Genomic DNA, 17,774 nt, shown 5'->3' with positions numbered 1-17,774 from the left:
AAGGTTCACCATGGTAGGCTTCTGCAGAAAATGCAGATGTATGGGATTGAGGGTAATCTAGGAAATTGGATCAGGAATTGGCTATCAGATAGGAGACAGAGGGTGGTGGTTGATGGTAAATATTCGTCATGGAGTTCGGTTACGAGTGGTGTGCCTCAGGGATCTGTTTTGGGGCCACTGCTGTTTGTAATTTTTATTAATGATTTGGTGAGGGTATAGTTGGGTGGATTAGTAAATTTGCTGATGACACCAAAGTCGGAGGTGTGGTAGATTGTGAGGAAGGGTGTCATAGTTTGCAGGGAGACTTAGACAGGTTGCAGAGCTGGGCCGAGAGGTGGCGGATGGAGTTTAATGCGGAGAAGTGTGAGGTAATTCACTTTGGTAGGAATAACAGATGTGTCGAGTATAGGGCTAACGGGAGGACTTTGAATAGTGTGGATGAACAGAGGGATCTAGGTGTATGTGTACATAGATCCCTGAAAGTTGGGAATCAAGTAGATAAGGTTGTTAAGAAGGCATACGGTGTCTTGGCGTTTATTGGTAGGGGGATTGAATTTAGGAGTTGCAGCGTCATGTTGCAACTGTACAAAACTCTGGTGCGGCCGCACTTGGAGTACTGTGTGCAGTTCTGGTCCCCACATTACAGGAAGGATGTGGAGGCTTTGGAGAGGGTGCAGAGGAGGTTTACCAGGATGTTGCCTGGTATGGAGGGGAGGTCCTATGAGGAGAGACTGAGGGATTTGGGGTTGTTTTCGCTGGAAAGAAGGCGGCTAAGAGGGGATCTTATTGAGACACATAAGATGATTAGAGGTTTAGATAGGGTGGACAGTGATAGCCTTTTTCCTCGGATGGAGAAAGCTAGCACGAGGGGGCATGGCTTTAAATTAAGGGGGGGTAGTTATAGGACGGATGTCAGGGGTAGGTTCTTTACCCAGAGGGTGGTGAGGGATTGGAATGCCCTGCCTGCTGCAGTTGTAAATGCGTCTAGTTTGGGGGCGTTTAAGAGATTCGTGGATAGGTTTATGGACGAAAAGGGATTGGTTTAGGTTAGTGGGTCATTGTTTTTTAACTGGTCGGCGCAACATCGTGGGCCGAAGGGCCTGTTCTGCACTGTAGTGTTCTATGTTCTATGTTCTATAATAAAAATAATTAGCATAACTTTTACTAATTACAAGATTCAAACATGATACAGTTTAAACTTTAACAGCTAGCTATCTATGTTGTTCCAAGTCAAACACCATCCCAGAGACATACTGCCCTTTCTAAACTTGGCAAACAAAGCACGTATGCTCCCGTGATGCTGGACTTTGCAGCTTTTTTAACACCTGCTCTAAATTGGTCCTTTGAATCTTGGATCAAAACTCTGAGGCTTCCCAGTCCTGGAACTTTCTGGGGAGAGAGAGAAAGATAGAGAGAGAGAGGGATACTGCCTGTCTCCATCAGCTCCTAACAGTAACTCACAGACAATAGAATTTCCAACTCCAGTGAGAGGAAAAAACAAGAGACATTGCTTTCTGTCTCAATCCAAACTGCATCTGAGAAAAATGAAATGAAAGATTCTAGCCCCAGAGAGGGGAAAAGTGCTGTCACTAGACTCCAACTCAGGCTACCTCTGAATAGCAAAACTAAAAATTTGGACTTTTCTGTGGAAAGAAAACTGACCCCAGATATCACCTCATCTGTCAATCATCCCAAAATCAAGCTCCACTCACCAATCCCCAAAGGACCATAAAACCCCAGGACTCTGTGTTTAAAAATAAACATGATGTCATTCATACTGCCTCAGTAACAATACAGGACACCAGACAACGCGGTGCCAGTAAAATGCTAGAAGCTGCTTGAAACGCCTGTAGAGAAACATGATTGAAACACATTTCTTACAGGCACAGTATCGTCACAACAATAGAGTCACAAAGACATGTGTCGGTCTTGGCCCAATGAATAGTAACCTCGGCTCTGTCTCTGAATCTCTAGGCAATACTGAGGGAGTGCTGCAGTGGCACAGGTGCTGCTTTTTGGGCGAGATGTTGAAGTGAGACCCTTGCAATCACCATAAAAGACCCCCTCCCACCCTGTACACTATTCGAGGTAAAGCAAGAGGGGTTTGAACTTCCATAGAATCCTACAGTGCGGAAGGAGGCCATTTGGGCCATCACGTCTACACTGACCACATTCTCACCCAGGCCCTATCCCCATACATTTAACCTAGCTAGTCCCCCAACACAAAGGGGCAATTTATCATGGCTAAGTAACCTAACCCGCACATCTTCGGACTGTGGGAGGAAATTGGAGCACCCGGAGGAAACCCACGCAGACATGGGGAGAACATGCAGACTCCACACAGACAGTGACCCAAGCTGGGAATTGAACCCAGGCAGCAGTGCTAACCGTCGTGCCACCCAATCCATTGCCACGTTTTTTAGATGACAAGGGTGTCATTTCAAAAATATTTCACTGGTTTGTCTTTGGGACTCTTTGGAGCAGTTTATCTGCCCACCCTGGGAACGGTAGCAGGAAGGACACGACATGCAAAGGTCCAGTGGGCAGAATTTCCTGGTATTGGGGTGAGTGTGGCCAGAAAACTGACCCAGAGAGTTTGTGAAATGTTCTCTAGCCCAGAGACTTTTATAATGTCCAGATCACTCTCCTGTGTGCTTGCTGGACTGTCTGCTGGACCGTGCCCACTGGACCGTGCCCACTGGACAGTGCCCACTGGACAGTGTCTGCTGGACTGTCTGCTGGACCGTGCCCACTGGACAGTGCCCACTGGACAGTGTCTGCTGGACAGTGTCTACTGGACCGTGCCCACTGGACAGTGCCCGCTGGTCAGTATCTGCTGGACTGTCTGCTGGACAGTGTCTACTGGACAGTGCCCACTGGACAGTGCCCACTGGACAGTGTCTGCTGGACAGTGTCTGCTGGACAGTGTCTACTGGACCGTGCCCACTGGACAGTGCCCGCTGGACAGTGTCTGCTGGATTGTCTGCTGGATTGTCTGCTGGACAGTGTCTACTGGACAGTGCCCGCTGGACAGTGTCTGCTGGACAGTGTCTGCTGGACAGTGTCTACTGGACCGTGCCCACTGGACAGTGCCCGCTGGACAGTGTCTGCTGGACAGTGCCCGCTGGACAGTGTCTGCTGGACAGTGTCTACTGGACCGTGCTCACTGGACAGTGCCCGCTGGACAGTCTGCTGGACAGTGTCTACTGGACCGTGCCCACTGGACAGTGTCCACTGGACAGTGTCCGCTGGACTGTCTGCTGGACAGTGTCTACTGGACCGTGCCCGCTGGACAGTGCCCGCTGGACAGTGCCTGCTGGACTGTCTGCTGGACAGTGTCTGCTGGACAGTGCCCGCTGGACAGTGTCTGCTGGACAGTGCCCGCTGGACAGTGTCTGCTGGACAGTGCCCGCTGGACAGTGTCTGCTGGACAGTGTCTACTGGACCGTGCTCACTGGACAGTGCCCGCTGGACAGTCTGCTGGACAGTGTCTACTGGACCGTGCCCACTGGACAGTGTCCACTGGACAGTGTCTGCTGGACAGTGTCTGCTGGACTGTCTGCTGGACAGTGTCTACTGGACAGTGCCCGCTGGACAGTGCCCGCTGGACAGTGCCCGCTGGACAGTGTCTGCTGGACAGTGCCCGCTGGACAGTGTCTGCTGGACAGTGTCTGCTGGACAGTGCCCGCTGGACAGTGCCCGCTGGACAGTGTCTGCTGGACAGTGTCTGCTGGACCGTGCCCACTGGACAGTGCCCGCTGGACAGTGTCTGCTGGACAGTGCCCGCTGGACAGTGTCTGCTGGACAGTGTCTGCTGGACAGTGCCTGCTGGACAGTGCCTGCTGGACAGTGTCTGCTGGACAGTGCCCGCTGGACAGTGTCTGCTGGACAGTGCCCGCTGGACAGTGCCTGCTGGACAGTGCCCGCTGGACAGTGCCCGCTGGACAGTGCCCGCTGGACAGTGTTTGCTGGACAGTGTTTGCTGGACAGTGCCCGCTGGACAGTGTTTGCTCGTGGCTGTTGATAAGGGCCATTTAGTCTAAATGGCTGCAAAGCTTCACTCTCTCCCTTGGTGGATGAATCACGATCAGCTGGACAATAGACCGAAGGTGCAGCAATGTGTAACTGAATCACTTTCAGAAGCGGAGAGAACAAAGAACAACACAGCACGGGAAACAGGCCCTTCGGCCCAACGAGCCCGTGCCGCCATCTTAACAATGTATTTTTCCTACACCTCCCTTGACCCGTTTCCTTTAATATGGGATCAATTAACCCAATTGTTCAGGAAACCTAAAGGAAGGACAGTGGGATTTACAAAGGAGTGTGAAAAAGCAGATTTTTTTCAATGACAGATGATGCATGGGAAAGTCAGGTTACTTGAATAATACTCACCTGTATTCAATACAGCTAAATGAGCATCCAATTTGATTCTAATTGATACAGGATTAGAGGAACAAGGAATATTATGCATCAAGGTGATCAGGGAAGCATAGATATTGGGATTAGTAAATGAAATCTACACCGTATATGTCAGGAGCAAGATTTGCTTAAGCCCACTGGAGGATGAGATCCGTTCAACAACTGTCACACTGGTCTGATGTTTATTTACGCTAATGATGCTAAACATTAATTATATAATGGTAATAAAATGGCTTCATGTTTAACCTGGTCAAAGGAATCCTGCTGATTGTCCTTCAGATTCCAAGTTAACAGCTTCTCTCATTCTCCCCCAGACACAGATTCACCATGACTGACACGGTGGCACAGTGGTTAGCACTGCTGCCTCACAGCGCTAGGGACCTGGGTTCGATACCAGCCTTTGGTCACTGTCTGTGTGGAGTTTGCACATTCTCCCCATGTCTGCGTGGGTTCCCTCCGGGTGCTCTGGTTTCCTCCCACAGTCATGATGTGGAGATGCCAGTGTTGGCTGGACTGGGGTAAACACAGTAAGAAGTCTCACAACATCAGGTTAAAGTCCAACCAATTTATTTGATAGTAAACTCACAAGCTTTCGGGGTTTGTCCCTTCGTCAGGTGACGAAGGGGTTGTGAGACTTCTTACTGTGTCCCTCCCACAGTCCAAAGACGTGTGGGTTAGCCACATTGGCTGTGCTCAATTGCCCCTTAGTGTCAGGGAGATTAGTTGGGTAAATAATTAGGGTTATGGAGTGAGGGCCTGGGTGGGATTGTGGTCAGTGTAGACGCGATGGGCCGAATGGCCTCTTTCTGAGCCGTCAGATTCTATGTATTTCCTCCGGGTGTTCCGGTTTCCTCCCACAGTCTAAAGGTGTGTGAGATTTAGTGGATTATCCAAGGTAAATGTGTGGGTTAGGGGGATAGGGTGGGGAAATCGCCTGGGTAAGACCCTCTCTATCAGAGAGGGTCAGTCCAGGCTGGATGGGCTGAATGGCCTTGTTAACGCTGCAGGGATTCGATGATAGCAGAGGCCTGAGTGAGCGGTTTGAGAGAGAATCAGCCCCATCGTGTGGCCCAGTGCGGTATTACATCCTGCCTTTCCCCAAGCCATGATGTGCATATGCGGCGTTGGACTGGGGTAAACACAGTAAAAAGTCTGACAACACCAGGTTTTAGTTCAACCGATTTATTTGATAGTAAACTCACAAGCTTTCGACGGGTTTCCCCCTTCGTCAGGTGAATGGAGAGTTCTGGCCTCGGACAGAGCATATAAAGCACAGATAGTTTACAGATTACTGATTAGAATGCGAATCTTTACACCTAACCTGCTGTTCAAGTCCTAAAGTGGCTGACAATGTGTGTGGAAGGAGCACTGATCACAGGTTAAAGAGATGTGTATTGTCTCCAGACAGCACAGTGAGTGAGGTTTTGCAAACCCAGGCAAGTCACGGGGGTTACAGATAGTGCGACATGAACCCAAGATCCCTGTTGAGACCGTCCTCATGTGTGCAGAACTTGGCTATCAGTCTCTGCTCAGCGACTCTGCGCTGTCGTGTGTCGTGAAGGCCGCCTTGGAGAACGCTTACCCGAAGGTCAGAGGCTGAATGCCCATGACCACTGAAGTGTTCACCAACAGGAAGGGAACAGTCTTGCCTGGTGATTGTCGAGCGATGTTCATTCATGGGTTCATGTCGCACTATCTGTAACCCCCGTGACTTGCCTGGGTTTGCAAAACCTCACTCACTGTACTGTCTGGAGACAATACACATCTCTTTAACCTGTGATCAGTGCTCCTTCCACTCACATTGTCGGCCACTTTAGGACTTGAACAGCAGGTTAGGTGTAAAGATTCGCATTCTAATCAGTAATCTCTAAACTGTCTGTGCTTTATATGCTCTGTCCGAGGTCAGAACTCTCCATTCACCTGACGAAGAGGCAGTCCCCTCGAAAGCTTGTGAGTTTACTATCAAATAAATCGGTTGGACTAAAACCTGGTGTTGTCAGACTTTTTACTGTGTTTACCCCAGTCCAACGCCGGCATCTCCACATCATGATTTAGCCCCTCTCTATGTTCCACCCCCACATCCCATCCCTTCACTCAGATCGGCTAAACTGGTCCAGGTTAGGAATGGAATATATCGTTTTGAGTGTTTGACATCACAGAGTGTTCTCCGGCTGTACCTTGTAACCTCCCTCATAATGGAATACAGCAAATAGATACCATTAATCGGAACCCTCAGAGGTTTCAGTTTAATTAATAAAGGCACTTCTTTATTCAAGCTTCACATTAAGGCATGAAATCTTTGACTGGATCTTTATTGGTCCGTGCTGCCGGTTCCGTGGTGAATTAGTGACCTGAATCCCATGGCTGATCTGTGGATGGGATTCAGGATTGTGTTTGGAGTTTATTAACCTCAGTTATTGGGTGTCTGGGAAGTGGGGGTGGGGGGAGGGGGGGGGGGGAGGGGGCTGTCAGGCAGGCAGGAGCCTCCCCACCACCCCTCACCCCGGTATTTAAAGGACCTCCTCCACTTTGATCCCAGAACCCTCCATTGCCCCTCCTCAGCCTCCTGGTTCCAGCTGTTACAGAGTCAGACAGTGCAGAAAAGGCAAGTCTTTCGGCGATCATTGATATTTTTATCTACCTCTAGTGGAACGCCACAATAAAGGGGGTGGAAATTTAGGGAATTATATGTATGCCAGATACCACTAAAGTCGCACCAATCCCATTTTCCTGCACTTTTCCCTTATCCTTGAATGTTCTGATATTTCAAGTGCTTATCCAAATATTTTTTGAAGGTTGTAAGGTTTCCGGCCTTCACTACCTTCCCACACAGCGCATTCCTGATTCCCACCACCCTCTGAGTGGAAGTTTTTTTCTCAAATCCCCTCTGAATCTTCTGTCCCTCACCCTAAAACTCTGTCCCCTGGTGACCCCTATTGACCCCTCAACCAAGAGGAACAGCTGCTCCCTGTTCACCCTGTCCATTCCCCTCAGAATCTTACACACCTCAATCATGTCCTCCTCAGCTCTAAAGAAAATAGTCCACGTCTCTCTCCTCAAATGCTCCGTCTCAGGCAACACCCTGGTGAATCTGCTCTGTACCCCCTCTGAGTGCTATCACATCCTTCCTATAGTGAGGTGACCAGAACTGCACACAGTGCTCCAGCTGTGGCCTCACCAACACTCTGGACAACTCCAGTATTATCTCATACTCCACAGTAAGAAGTCTCACAACACCAGGTTAAAGTCCAACAGGTTTATCTGGTGTCACGAGCTTTCAGAGTGCTGCTCCTTTCTCAGGTGAGTGGCGAGCTGGGTCCACAAACAGGGCACACACAGACACAAACTCAATTACAAGATAATGGTTGGATTGTGAGTCTTTACAGGTAATCAAGTCTTTACAGATGCAGACAGTGCGAGTGGAGAGGGGGATAATCACAGGTTAAAGAGGTGTGAATTGTCTCAAACCAGGACAGTCAGTAGGATTTGGCAAGCCCAGGCCAAATGGTGGGGGTTACAGATAGTGCGACATGAACCCAAGATCCCTGTTGAGACCGTCCTCATGTGTGCGGAACTTGGCTATCAGTCTCTGCTCCGTGTCTCTGCGCTGTTGTGTGTTGTGAAGGCTGCCTTGGAGAACGCTTACCTGAAGATCAGAGGCTGAATGCCCACGACTGCTGAAATGTTTCCCAACGGGAAGGGAACACTCTTGCCGGATGATGGTCCACTGATGTCCGTTCATCCATTGTGGTAGTGTCTGCATGGTCTCATACTCCACGTCATAACTGATAAGATGAAGTGTCTCATCTGCCTTCTTGACTGTCCTGTTCTCCCGCTCTGCCTGTTTCAGGGATCAGTGAATAATTACCCCACATCTCTCTGTTCCTGAGCTTCCCAGTGTCCTGCCATTCATTAAATACTTCCTTGTCTTGTTACTCCCACCAAAGTCCAGCACCTCACACTTGTCAGGGTTAAATACCACCTGCCACTGCTCTGCCGTGCTCACCAACCCAGCGATATCTTCCTGTAACCTTCATTATTAACCCGCCTCCCAATCCTGGTGTCATCTGCAAATGTAGTCTGGGCAGCCTCTGGCTGACTTTTTGAAGGGGATATTCTGGAATCCCTCCTTGCTGCACCGTCTTTCCCCCAGCCCCAGACAATCCTCACACAGAGGGACGGGAACCGATGCGGGAAGTCAGAGGAAAGTAAAGTGGGGACAGAAGGAACAGGCAGGAAGGAGAAAGGGGAAGGCGGATCATCCATGTGCCTATCCAATAACCACTTGAAAGTTCCTAAAGTGTCCGACTCCACTATCACAGCAGGCAGTGCATTCCACACCCGTACCTTGCATTAAGTAGATCTTTCTCTGCATCCTAGCTATGATTGTAACACTACATTCTGCACCCTCTCGTTTCCTTCTCTATGAATGGTATGCTTTGTCTGTACAGCATGCAAGAAACGATACTTTTCACTGTATGTTAATACATGTGACAATAATAAATCAAATCAAATTCAAATATAAAGGATGATTTTCCCTTACCCCAGCTATTTAACCTTGGTGGCACAGTGGTTAGCACTGCTGCCTCACAGCACCAGGGACCCGGGTTCAATTCCCGGCTTCGGTCACTGTCGGTGTGGAGTCTGCATGTTCTCCCCGTGTCTGCGTGGGTTTCCTCCCACAGTCTAAAAGGTGTACATTGCCGTGATAAATTCTCCCTCAGTGTACCCGAGCAGGCACCAGAGGGTGCCAACTAGGGGATTTTCACAGTAACTTCATTGCAGTGTTAATGTATGTCTACTTATAACACTAATAAATACAAACATTACTGTGGGTCTCACAAGATGGAGGATTTCCTTCCCTGAAGGATGTTAGTGGATCTTTACAATAACTGGATTCAAACGTTACACCTGGGATTGAACCTGGACCCCAGAGCGTTACCCTGGGTCTCTGGATTACTAGCCCAGTGACAAAATCACCGCGCCACTGACCCCCACAGCTATTTAAAAAAAACAACTGGGGCTTACCTTTGGGGTAGCACTGCTGCCTCACATCACCAGGGACCTGCGTTCAATTCCGACCTTGGGTCACTGTCTGTGTGGAGTTTGCACATTCTCCCTGTGTCTGCGTGGGTTTCCTCCGGGTGCTCCGGTTTCCTCCCACACTCCAAAGAAGTGCGGGTTGGGCTGATTGGCCAGGCTAAATTGACCCTAGTGTCAGGAGAATTAACAGAGTAAATATGTGGGGTTACGGGATTAGGTAGGATTGTGGTTGGTGTGGGCATGATGAGCTGACTGGCCTCCTCCTGCACTGCAGGGATCCTGTGATTCTGGTCACTGGTCTCTCCAACCGATAATCCAGGAACAATGTGGAGAATAGCATTTCACTGGAGTGCACAGAATTCCTGACTGGATCCACTGTTCCCAGCAGCAGTGAACAGGTGGAAAGTTTGAAGGGGGAAAGTGAGGGCAGAAAGCACACACCTGGAGGACTAGGTGTCAGACACGGGGAGGCTGACAGTGACAGAGTGAAGATTAGTGGGTAAGGGTCTCTGGTGAAGCTTGGCTGCTGATGTTGTTGCCGATGAGCGTAAAACAGCAGATCGGAAGAGTGGATGGTGAATATTTGCGTTAATGTGGACACAGTACAGTGATTGGATCAGGTTCCATTGGAAATTCCTCTGCAAACAAGGTACCTTTCCTGCTGAGCTAACTCCAGAGACTTCAACACAGACAGCACGGAGAAAGTCCTCGATAATACACTGTCAGAGGGTCAGTGCTGAGGGAGTGCCGCACTGTCAGAGGGTCGGTGCTGAGGGAGTGCCGCACAGTCAGAGGGTCAGTGCTGAGGGAGTGCCGCACTGTCAGTGGGTCAGTGCTGAGGGAGTGCCGCACTGTCAGAGGGTCAGTGCTGAGGGAGTGCCGCACTGTCAGAGGGTCAGTGCTGAGGGAGCGCCGCACTGTCAGAGGGTCAGTGCCGAGGGAGTGCCGCACTGTCAGAGGGTCAGTGCTGAGTGCACATTCTGTGCGCATTCCATGTTCCATGTCGTCTGTGTGCGTGTGTGCACACGTTCCGTGTTTTCTGTGTGCGCATTCCGTGTTGTCAGCAAGTGTGTTCAATGTTATCAGTAAGTGTTCCATGTTGTTGGCATGTGTAAGCGTCCCCGAGATGGAAAATTCCAGGGCCCACAAGGCACAGAGCGATTAATGAAGGGGAAAATAAACATAGCAGCATCATGGAGCCAGCAAAAGAATTTATTAAACACTTTTACAAATACAGATAGCTGGAATTGGGCTGCACAGTAAGTGCAATCCATTCAGAAACAGCAGAAAGTAATTCTATTTCCTTGCTCTTAACTGAATAACCACCTCTCCGTTTTTGCCAGTAATACAATGGTTGACCTCTTTTGGAAAAAAAAATCATTCCACCGCAAAATAAAACATTTCATTTGTAAACTTATTAAAAATTAGTAAGCCTGAAGCCATTGGTCTAGACAGCATTCACAATTGGATTGGAAGCTCTTTACAAAGCTTCTCAACAAATGTGCTCATTCATCGTGACAGATTACTGAATATACAATAAAAAAATTTAAACACAACAGGCGCTGTCATCTGTGATAAAGAAAAGACAGCTGGAAACTCTTTGTGGAGTTGTGTGGCAAACTGTCATTACCATTAGAGGCTGGTGGATTTACTGCGCATTTCCAGTGTTTTCTGTTTCGATTTCATATCTTCAATCTCCACAGTTTCTCATTCCTTAAATATACAAATCCTACTTTTATATCAAGAATGCAGATCTCTGCACTCTCCTGTGCAAATCCTGAACCTAGTCTCTCCCCCCTCCCCCCCCCAAACTTTCTCCAATATTGAGGTAGCATCATCACACCTCATCCCCTAGGGAAAATTCATTATTCTCTACAAGACAAACTCAGTGGCAATTCTGTGCAAAACTAGGAGGAGTGTGCAAGGAGTGTCTAAGTCACAAATACATTTCTACAGGGTTTAAAACAAAACTGTGTGGAAAAGCAAATGTGCTTTTATTTCCAGTTGACCAAATCTCCCCAGTTAATCAAACCTCCCTGACTAATCCTCCCTCAGGTACCGGCTCCTAAGAGGCTGTTGGAAATGATAGACTTCTGTGATTGTCTGGCAAGCTACCCCGGTGGTTTGTCGCTGCCTGTCACTGGAGGCTCAGTGGAAAGATGTACAGACCGATAATGAATACACCAAGTCCTGGAGCGGGGTTTGAACCTGGAGCCTCTAAGCCCAGGCGTTGGGACATGAGCACCTCCAGTCCCGGTTAACCAGGGAAGTTAAAATCCAACAAGAGTCCTCAACCTCCTTTCACACTGTGCAATGAAAACAGAAAGTGCTGGAAATACGGCGCAAGCCGCGCAATGTCCGATGGAGAAAGGACAGCTGAAAGATTTGGGAATCCTCCATCAGACCTGATTTGCCTCTTTCTAATCACAGTTAAAGTGGCTGAACACTGATTCACTCTTTGCTGCGACTTCCTCGTCACTCCTACTGGCCTTTCCCCAGCCTGACTGTGCTCTGTCTAACGGTGGGTCCCACCCAAATGTTTCCCTTTTAAATGTTGACTGAGCCCCTGTAAATTCTGAACACGCTTTTTTCTCAGACCTCGGGGTGTTTGCTGAGATGCATGTGTTCAACATCAGGTGTTGGTTCCATCTGTTTATGTACCCAACCGTCTTACAGTTCACAGCAAACCTACATTATCATGGCACTAATCTACCAGGGCACTCAATATTTCGGCACCTAATGTTTAAAATTCTTCCTTAGGGAGTCAAACCGTAGCACAAGACTAGAAATAGTACTGGAGTCGCATTAGTCAAGGTGAGGGATCTCAGGGAATGGGACATGTTACTTTTCCCACTCAATTACTTTCAGGCACTTTCTCAGGACAGGTACAGCACGGGGTTAGATACAGAGTAAAGCTCCCTCTACACTGTCCCCATCAAACACTCCCAGGACAGGTACAGCACATGGTAACATACAGAGTAAAGCTCCCTCTACACTGTCCCCCATCAAACACTCCCAGGACAGGTACAGCACGGGGTTAGGTACAGAGTAAAGCTCCCTCTACACTGTCCCTCCATCAAACACTCCCAGGACAGGTACAGCACGGGGTTAGATACAGAGTAAAGCTCCCTCTACACTGTCCCCATCAAACACTCCCAGGACAGGTACAGCACGGGGTTAGATACAGAGTAAAGCTCCCTCTACACTGTCCCCATCAAACACTCCCAGGACAGGTACAGCACGGGGTTAGATACAGAGTAAAGCTCCCTCTACACTGTCCCCCCATCAAACACTCCCAGGACAGGTACAGCACGGGGTTAGATACAGAGTAAAGCTCCCTCTACACTGTCCCCATCAAACACTCCCAGGACAGATACAGCACGGGGTTAGATACAGAGTAAAGCTCCCTCTACACTGTCCCCCCATCAAACACTCCCAGGACAGGTACAGCACGGGGTTAGATACAGAGTAAAGCTCCCTCTACACTGTCCCCCCATCAAACACTCCCAGGACAGATAGATACACTGACCCAAATTTTATTGAGTTGGTGTGAAAATCCTCCAATACACATATCGGCTGCTCCGTAAACACTGACAGAGCTCAGACCTGTGCTGGGGAGCTGTGCTGAAGAGAAACTGTTTTTTAAAAATACCCTTCCGTCGAGAAAATAATGAGCAGCACTGACTTTTAAAAAATACAGGCACCTACCCGAACAGCAAACATTCATCGCAAAGCCTCTCGCTCGCACTGTCAATTCATTGAAAAGTGAAATATACTGTCCTGTCATCTATACGTCTCTTTATAATATACACTATATATAATATAACTTTATTTCTTAAAATACACTTGTCAGTATTCCATTCCAAAAATACTGTACAAAAAAAGGACCTTTGTAATTCTCTCTATAAATGTTATCGTATAGAATACCTGTTCTCTTGGTGGCCACAAAATAGGCAAAAACTGGGATTAATCACCATATACAGCAACACCATTCCCATTTGCTAATCCCGTCCTAGCCACCGTTACATTCATCGGAACAAATCCACATACCCACATGGCCTGCAAACAAAACCCAAATTAGTTATACATTAAAACAAAAAAAAAACACAACGAGGGAAGATCTTCTGGACCCTCCTTTGGGGCGTTGGCTCTCTGCGGAGAGGTGGGGGTGGGGGGTGGTCTCGGGCGTACGCTGAACCCACTCATCCTTCCACGCCTTAACAAAGCGGGTGGTTCTGTCGGCTATTTGGCCTCGGGAGCCCTCGGTTATCTGGCAGGTGACGATACCCGATAGATTCGTCAGGAGTTATCGTGTTTGTTTGGGGGGGGTGTGGTGGGGGGGCAGGGGAGGGGGGGGGAAGAAACAAGTTCCCTCTTCTACATTCTCGGGGAGAACACCCCCACCACCAAAGGCTCCATGGCATTCTTGTTCCTCAGGCCTCACCCGGAGACTCGAGGTACTGCCCGAGGGAGGGAGGGAGGGGGGGGCTTCCATTTATTTTGCGCACCGCTGACTCGCCTTCACTGACATTAGTCACAATTATTGCTCTCGGTTAGAAAGGATAAAAAAAAAACCAAATCCCCAGCAAACCCAGCGCACCGTGCCCCCCCCCCACCGACGCCGGGGGAGACCAGGACGCGGCGCTGCATCGAGAGGCGCGGGGGATTTAAAAATGACAGGAAATTATTCAGCTTTTTATAAACAAGCATGCATCTGAAAAAGGCGAACACCACCCAGGATGGGGAAAAGAAACAAAAAATTCGCTGCTTCACTCTCAGAAACACATCAGAACCACGTCACAGGAAATGGAAACACGAGTTAACAAAAAAAAAAATTTAAATTATATATAACCATCTCAGAGGATGTATCGTCTGGGGGAGGGGAGGGGGGGGGTGGGTAGTGGGGGTGGGGGGGGGACCCAGATTCCCAGAAAGTTCAGTTAGGAGCTGGGATTCAGACCAGGGGTCTAACGTCAGGGGCTGGTTAACTGCATTTGTGGTGATTGATAAAACTCAAGAGATATTTGATAAACAGTTCTTCCTTTTAAAAACACGAAATACAATATCTGATAAATCATTTTTTTTTGTGTGTTGGGGGAGAGGGGGGGGCGAATGGAGAGAGGAGGGGAGGGGAGGGGAGGGTGGGGAGAAAGGGTCAATACTCAAACAAATCGTACTGTGAGTTTTTCCTGGTAAAAATACAGGGCCCTTTTCGAAAAGTGAGACAAGGGTTTGCTCCCGCTGAATTCAATGTACAGAGTCCATGAGTCTCTCTTCCAGTGGAAGAACATTAGGTGTGTGTGTGTGTGTGTGTGTGTGTGTGTGTGTGTCTGTGGGGTGGAGGGGTGAGAGTGGCAGGGAATGGTGGTGGTGGTGGTGGTGGTGATGGGGGGGGAGGTTGGTGAGTGCCACCTGAGAGAGTGGGGCATTCATCCACCTGGCAGCTGTTCAGTACCGGTGCCCACACCGGGGGGGGGGGTGGGTGGGTGAGGGGGGTGGTGGGGGTGGATGGGTGTGGGCAGAGGTGGGGTGGGGTGGGGGGCGGGGGGGTCCGCATCAGGCATCGTACTTCGACAGGATGTTCTTGCACCTGCTGAGCTCCTTACGCAGGTCGGCCACTTCCTGGCGCAGGGCAGAGTTCTCCTTCTCCAGGAAGGCCGCGCGGATCGCGATCTGGTTCTCCTTCAGCCTGCGGGCGTCCCGCGATCGCTTGGCCGCCATGTTATTTTTCCTGCGCCGTGCCCAGTATTTTTCATCCTGCTCGTAGATTGAATTAGACAGGGATGGATGTTAGATTTAGTAAAAAGGAGGGAGAGACATTGTTGGGGGGGCGGGGGGGGGGGGACAGGAGCTCTTGCTCTTGGTGGTTATGGACTGGCACCCCTGACCTTTTCCATTTCCACACTAGCGACCTGTTGATTAACTCCTTCCACATTCAAACAACTCCCCCAGGGTGAGAACCCCCACCGTGTGACGGGGGCGAGTTCCCAGTGAGGGTTTAAATCAGCGTGAATGTGTGATATAAGAACTAGGAGTAGGAGTAAGGCCATTCGGCCCCTCGATCCTGCTCCAACATTCAATAAGATCATGGCTGATTTTTTTCATGGACTCAGCTCCACTTACCCGCCCGCTCACCATAACCCTTAATTCCTTTACTGTTCAAAAATCTATCTATCCTTGCCTTAAAAATATTCAATGAGGGAGCCCCGACTGGGTAGGGAATTCCGCAGATTCACAACCCTTTGGGTGAAGAAGTTCCTCCTCAACTCAGTCCTAAATCTGCTTCCCCTTATTTTGAGGCTATTCCCCCTAGTTCTAGTTTCACCCACCAGTGGAAACAACTTCCCTGCTTCTATCTTATCCATTCCCTTCATAATCTTATATGTTTCTATAAGATCTCCCCTCATTCTTCTGAATTCCAATGAGTATAGCCCCAGTCTACTCAGTCTCGCCTCATAAGCCACCCTCTCAACTCCGGAATCAACCTAGTGAATCTCCTCTGCACCCCCTCCAGTGCCAGTATATCCTTTCTCAAGTAAGTGCCCTCGAGTTATTATTGTACAAGTGTGGATGTGAGGGCCCACGTGTGGAGGTGTCTGTACGCTGACCCACGAGCAAATACTGCTGTCCCACAAGAGAGAGTTAAATAAATGCTTCATTTCCCCAGACCATTGACACTAGTGTCCGTTCGGCCTGTCAAAGGTGCTTTTGCAGATTCAGCACAGACCCTTCCGTGGATGTGTGGGTCAGGTGAATTGGCCATGCCAAATTACCCCTTAATGTCCCAAGATGTGCAAGTTAGTGGGGGTTAGAGTCATAGGCTGGTATTTTCCTGGCACGCCTGCCCTGGAGACTGGCAGAATGGAACTCGCTGTTGGCCTCCAGCGAGATTTTACGAGTCTCGCCTGAGTGAAGTTTACAGCGGCCCAGCTCGTCCATGCCACCCAGTTTTTAACCACTAAGCCACTCCCAATTGCCCTTTGGCCCATATCCCTCTATATCAATCGTACCCATGTACCTCCCAACGCTTTTTAAAAGACAAACTTGTACCCACCTCTATTACTACCTCCTGCAGCTCGTTCCAGACACTCACCACCCTCTGTGTGAAAAAATTACCCCTCTGGACACTTTCATATCTCTCCCCTCTCACCTTAAACCTATGCCCTCTAGTTTTAGACTCCCCTACCTTTGGGAAAAGATATTGACTATCTAGCTGATCTGTGCCCCCTCATTATTTTACAGACCTCTACAAGATCAGCCCTCAGCCTCCTACGCTCCAGAGAAAAAAGTCCCAGTCTATCCAGCCTCTCCTTAACTCAAACCATCAAGTCCCGGTAGTATCCTAGTAATTCTTTTCTGCACTTTCTAGTTTAATAATATCCTTTCTATAATCGGGTGACCAGAATTAGTGGGGTAAATACACGGGGTTACAGGGATAGGGCCGAGTTGAAATGCTCTGTACTCGATGGGCCGAATGGACTCCTTCAGCACTGCTGAGATTCAATGATTTGCAACAAAATTGGTCCGACTCTCTGTGACAAAGGGAACTCAGGTCACAGCACTGAGATACAGGTAAGGATAAGGGTCCCAGTTGGGGAATACATACTTCCTTTACCTGTGTTCTGTAGTATAACTGTCACAAATTAACACACACACACAAAATAGAAATATAGAAAATAGGGGCAGGAATAGGCCATTCGGCCCTCCAAGCCTGCTCCGCCACTCAATGTGTTCCTGGCTAATCCTCAATGCTACACTCCTGCATTCTCCCCATTCCCATTCACTGTCTAGAAGTCTATCTGCTTCTGAAATTTATTCAGAGATTCCACAGCTTTCTGTGGTCGAGAATTCCACAGGTTCACCACCCTCCGAATGAAGAACATTCTCATCTCAATCCTTGATGTTATGTTTCACATTTCAGTACCCGAGTCTCTCTAAGGACAGATTGAGACACACACGCAACTGTGAGTCACGCTGGATTCAATCCCCTTTATTCATTCAGTTTAATGTCGTGTAGAATCGGCAGGACAGAAACTGGTCAATGCTGTTGTTTATACTCCATGTGGACTTCTTCCCCCACTCCCCGCTCCCAATCCTGCCCTCAATCCTGCCCCCGCTCCCAATCCTGCCCCCACTCCCAATCCTGCCCCCACTCCCCGCTCCCAATCCTGCCCTCAATCCTGCCCCCACTCCCAATCCTGCCCTCAATCCTGCCCCCACTCTCAATCCTGCCCCCGCTCCCAATCCTGCCCCCGCTCCCTGCTCCCAATCCTGCCCCCGCTCCCTGCTCCCAATCCTGCCCCCGCTCCCTG

At 49.2% G+C, this 17,774-nt stretch overlaps 1 protein-coding gene and 1 long non-coding RNA gene across 3 annotated transcripts in view; one reads left to right on the top strand and one right to left on the bottom strand.

Annotated features, from left to right (window-relative positions):
- Window positions 1-10,662: 10,662 nt before the first annotated feature.
- Window positions 10,663-13,457, top strand: LOC145356534 (uncharacterized). The gene is made up of 3 exons (XR_013889165.1): window positions 10,663-12,416; window positions 12,558-12,695; window positions 12,978-13,457. It is a non-coding gene; the product is annotated as an uncharacterized LOC145356534 (long non-coding RNA).
- Window positions 13,458-14,994: 1,537 nt separating this feature from the next.
- hlfb (HLF transcription factor, PAR bZIP family member b) overlaps window positions 14,995-17,774 on the bottom strand; it is a 48,110-nt gene continuing 45,330 nt past the window's right edge. The window contains exon 4 of one of the 2 annotated variants that reach the window (XM_080209281.1): window positions 14,995-15,222. In XM_080209281.1, the coding sequence (XP_080065407.1) occupies window positions 15,019-15,222 (204 nt within the window). In that variant the 3' untranslated portion in view covers window positions 14,995-15,018. The remainder of the gene's footprint in view (window positions 15,223-17,774) is intronic. The other variant, XM_080209282.1, reaches the window with a different exon arrangement.

The sequence above is a fragment of the Carcharhinus amblyrhynchos genome, chromosome 21 (genome assembly GCF_965287045.1).
Source record: "Carcharhinus amblyrhynchos chromosome 21, sCarAmb.v2.hapA, whole genome shotgun sequence".
In the NCBI taxonomy this organism is placed as follows: Eukaryota; Metazoa; Chordata; class Chondrichthyes; order Carcharhiniformes; family Carcharhinidae; genus Carcharhinus; species Carcharhinus amblyrhynchos.
This window is presented reverse-complemented; position numbering and strand designations above follow the sequence as displayed.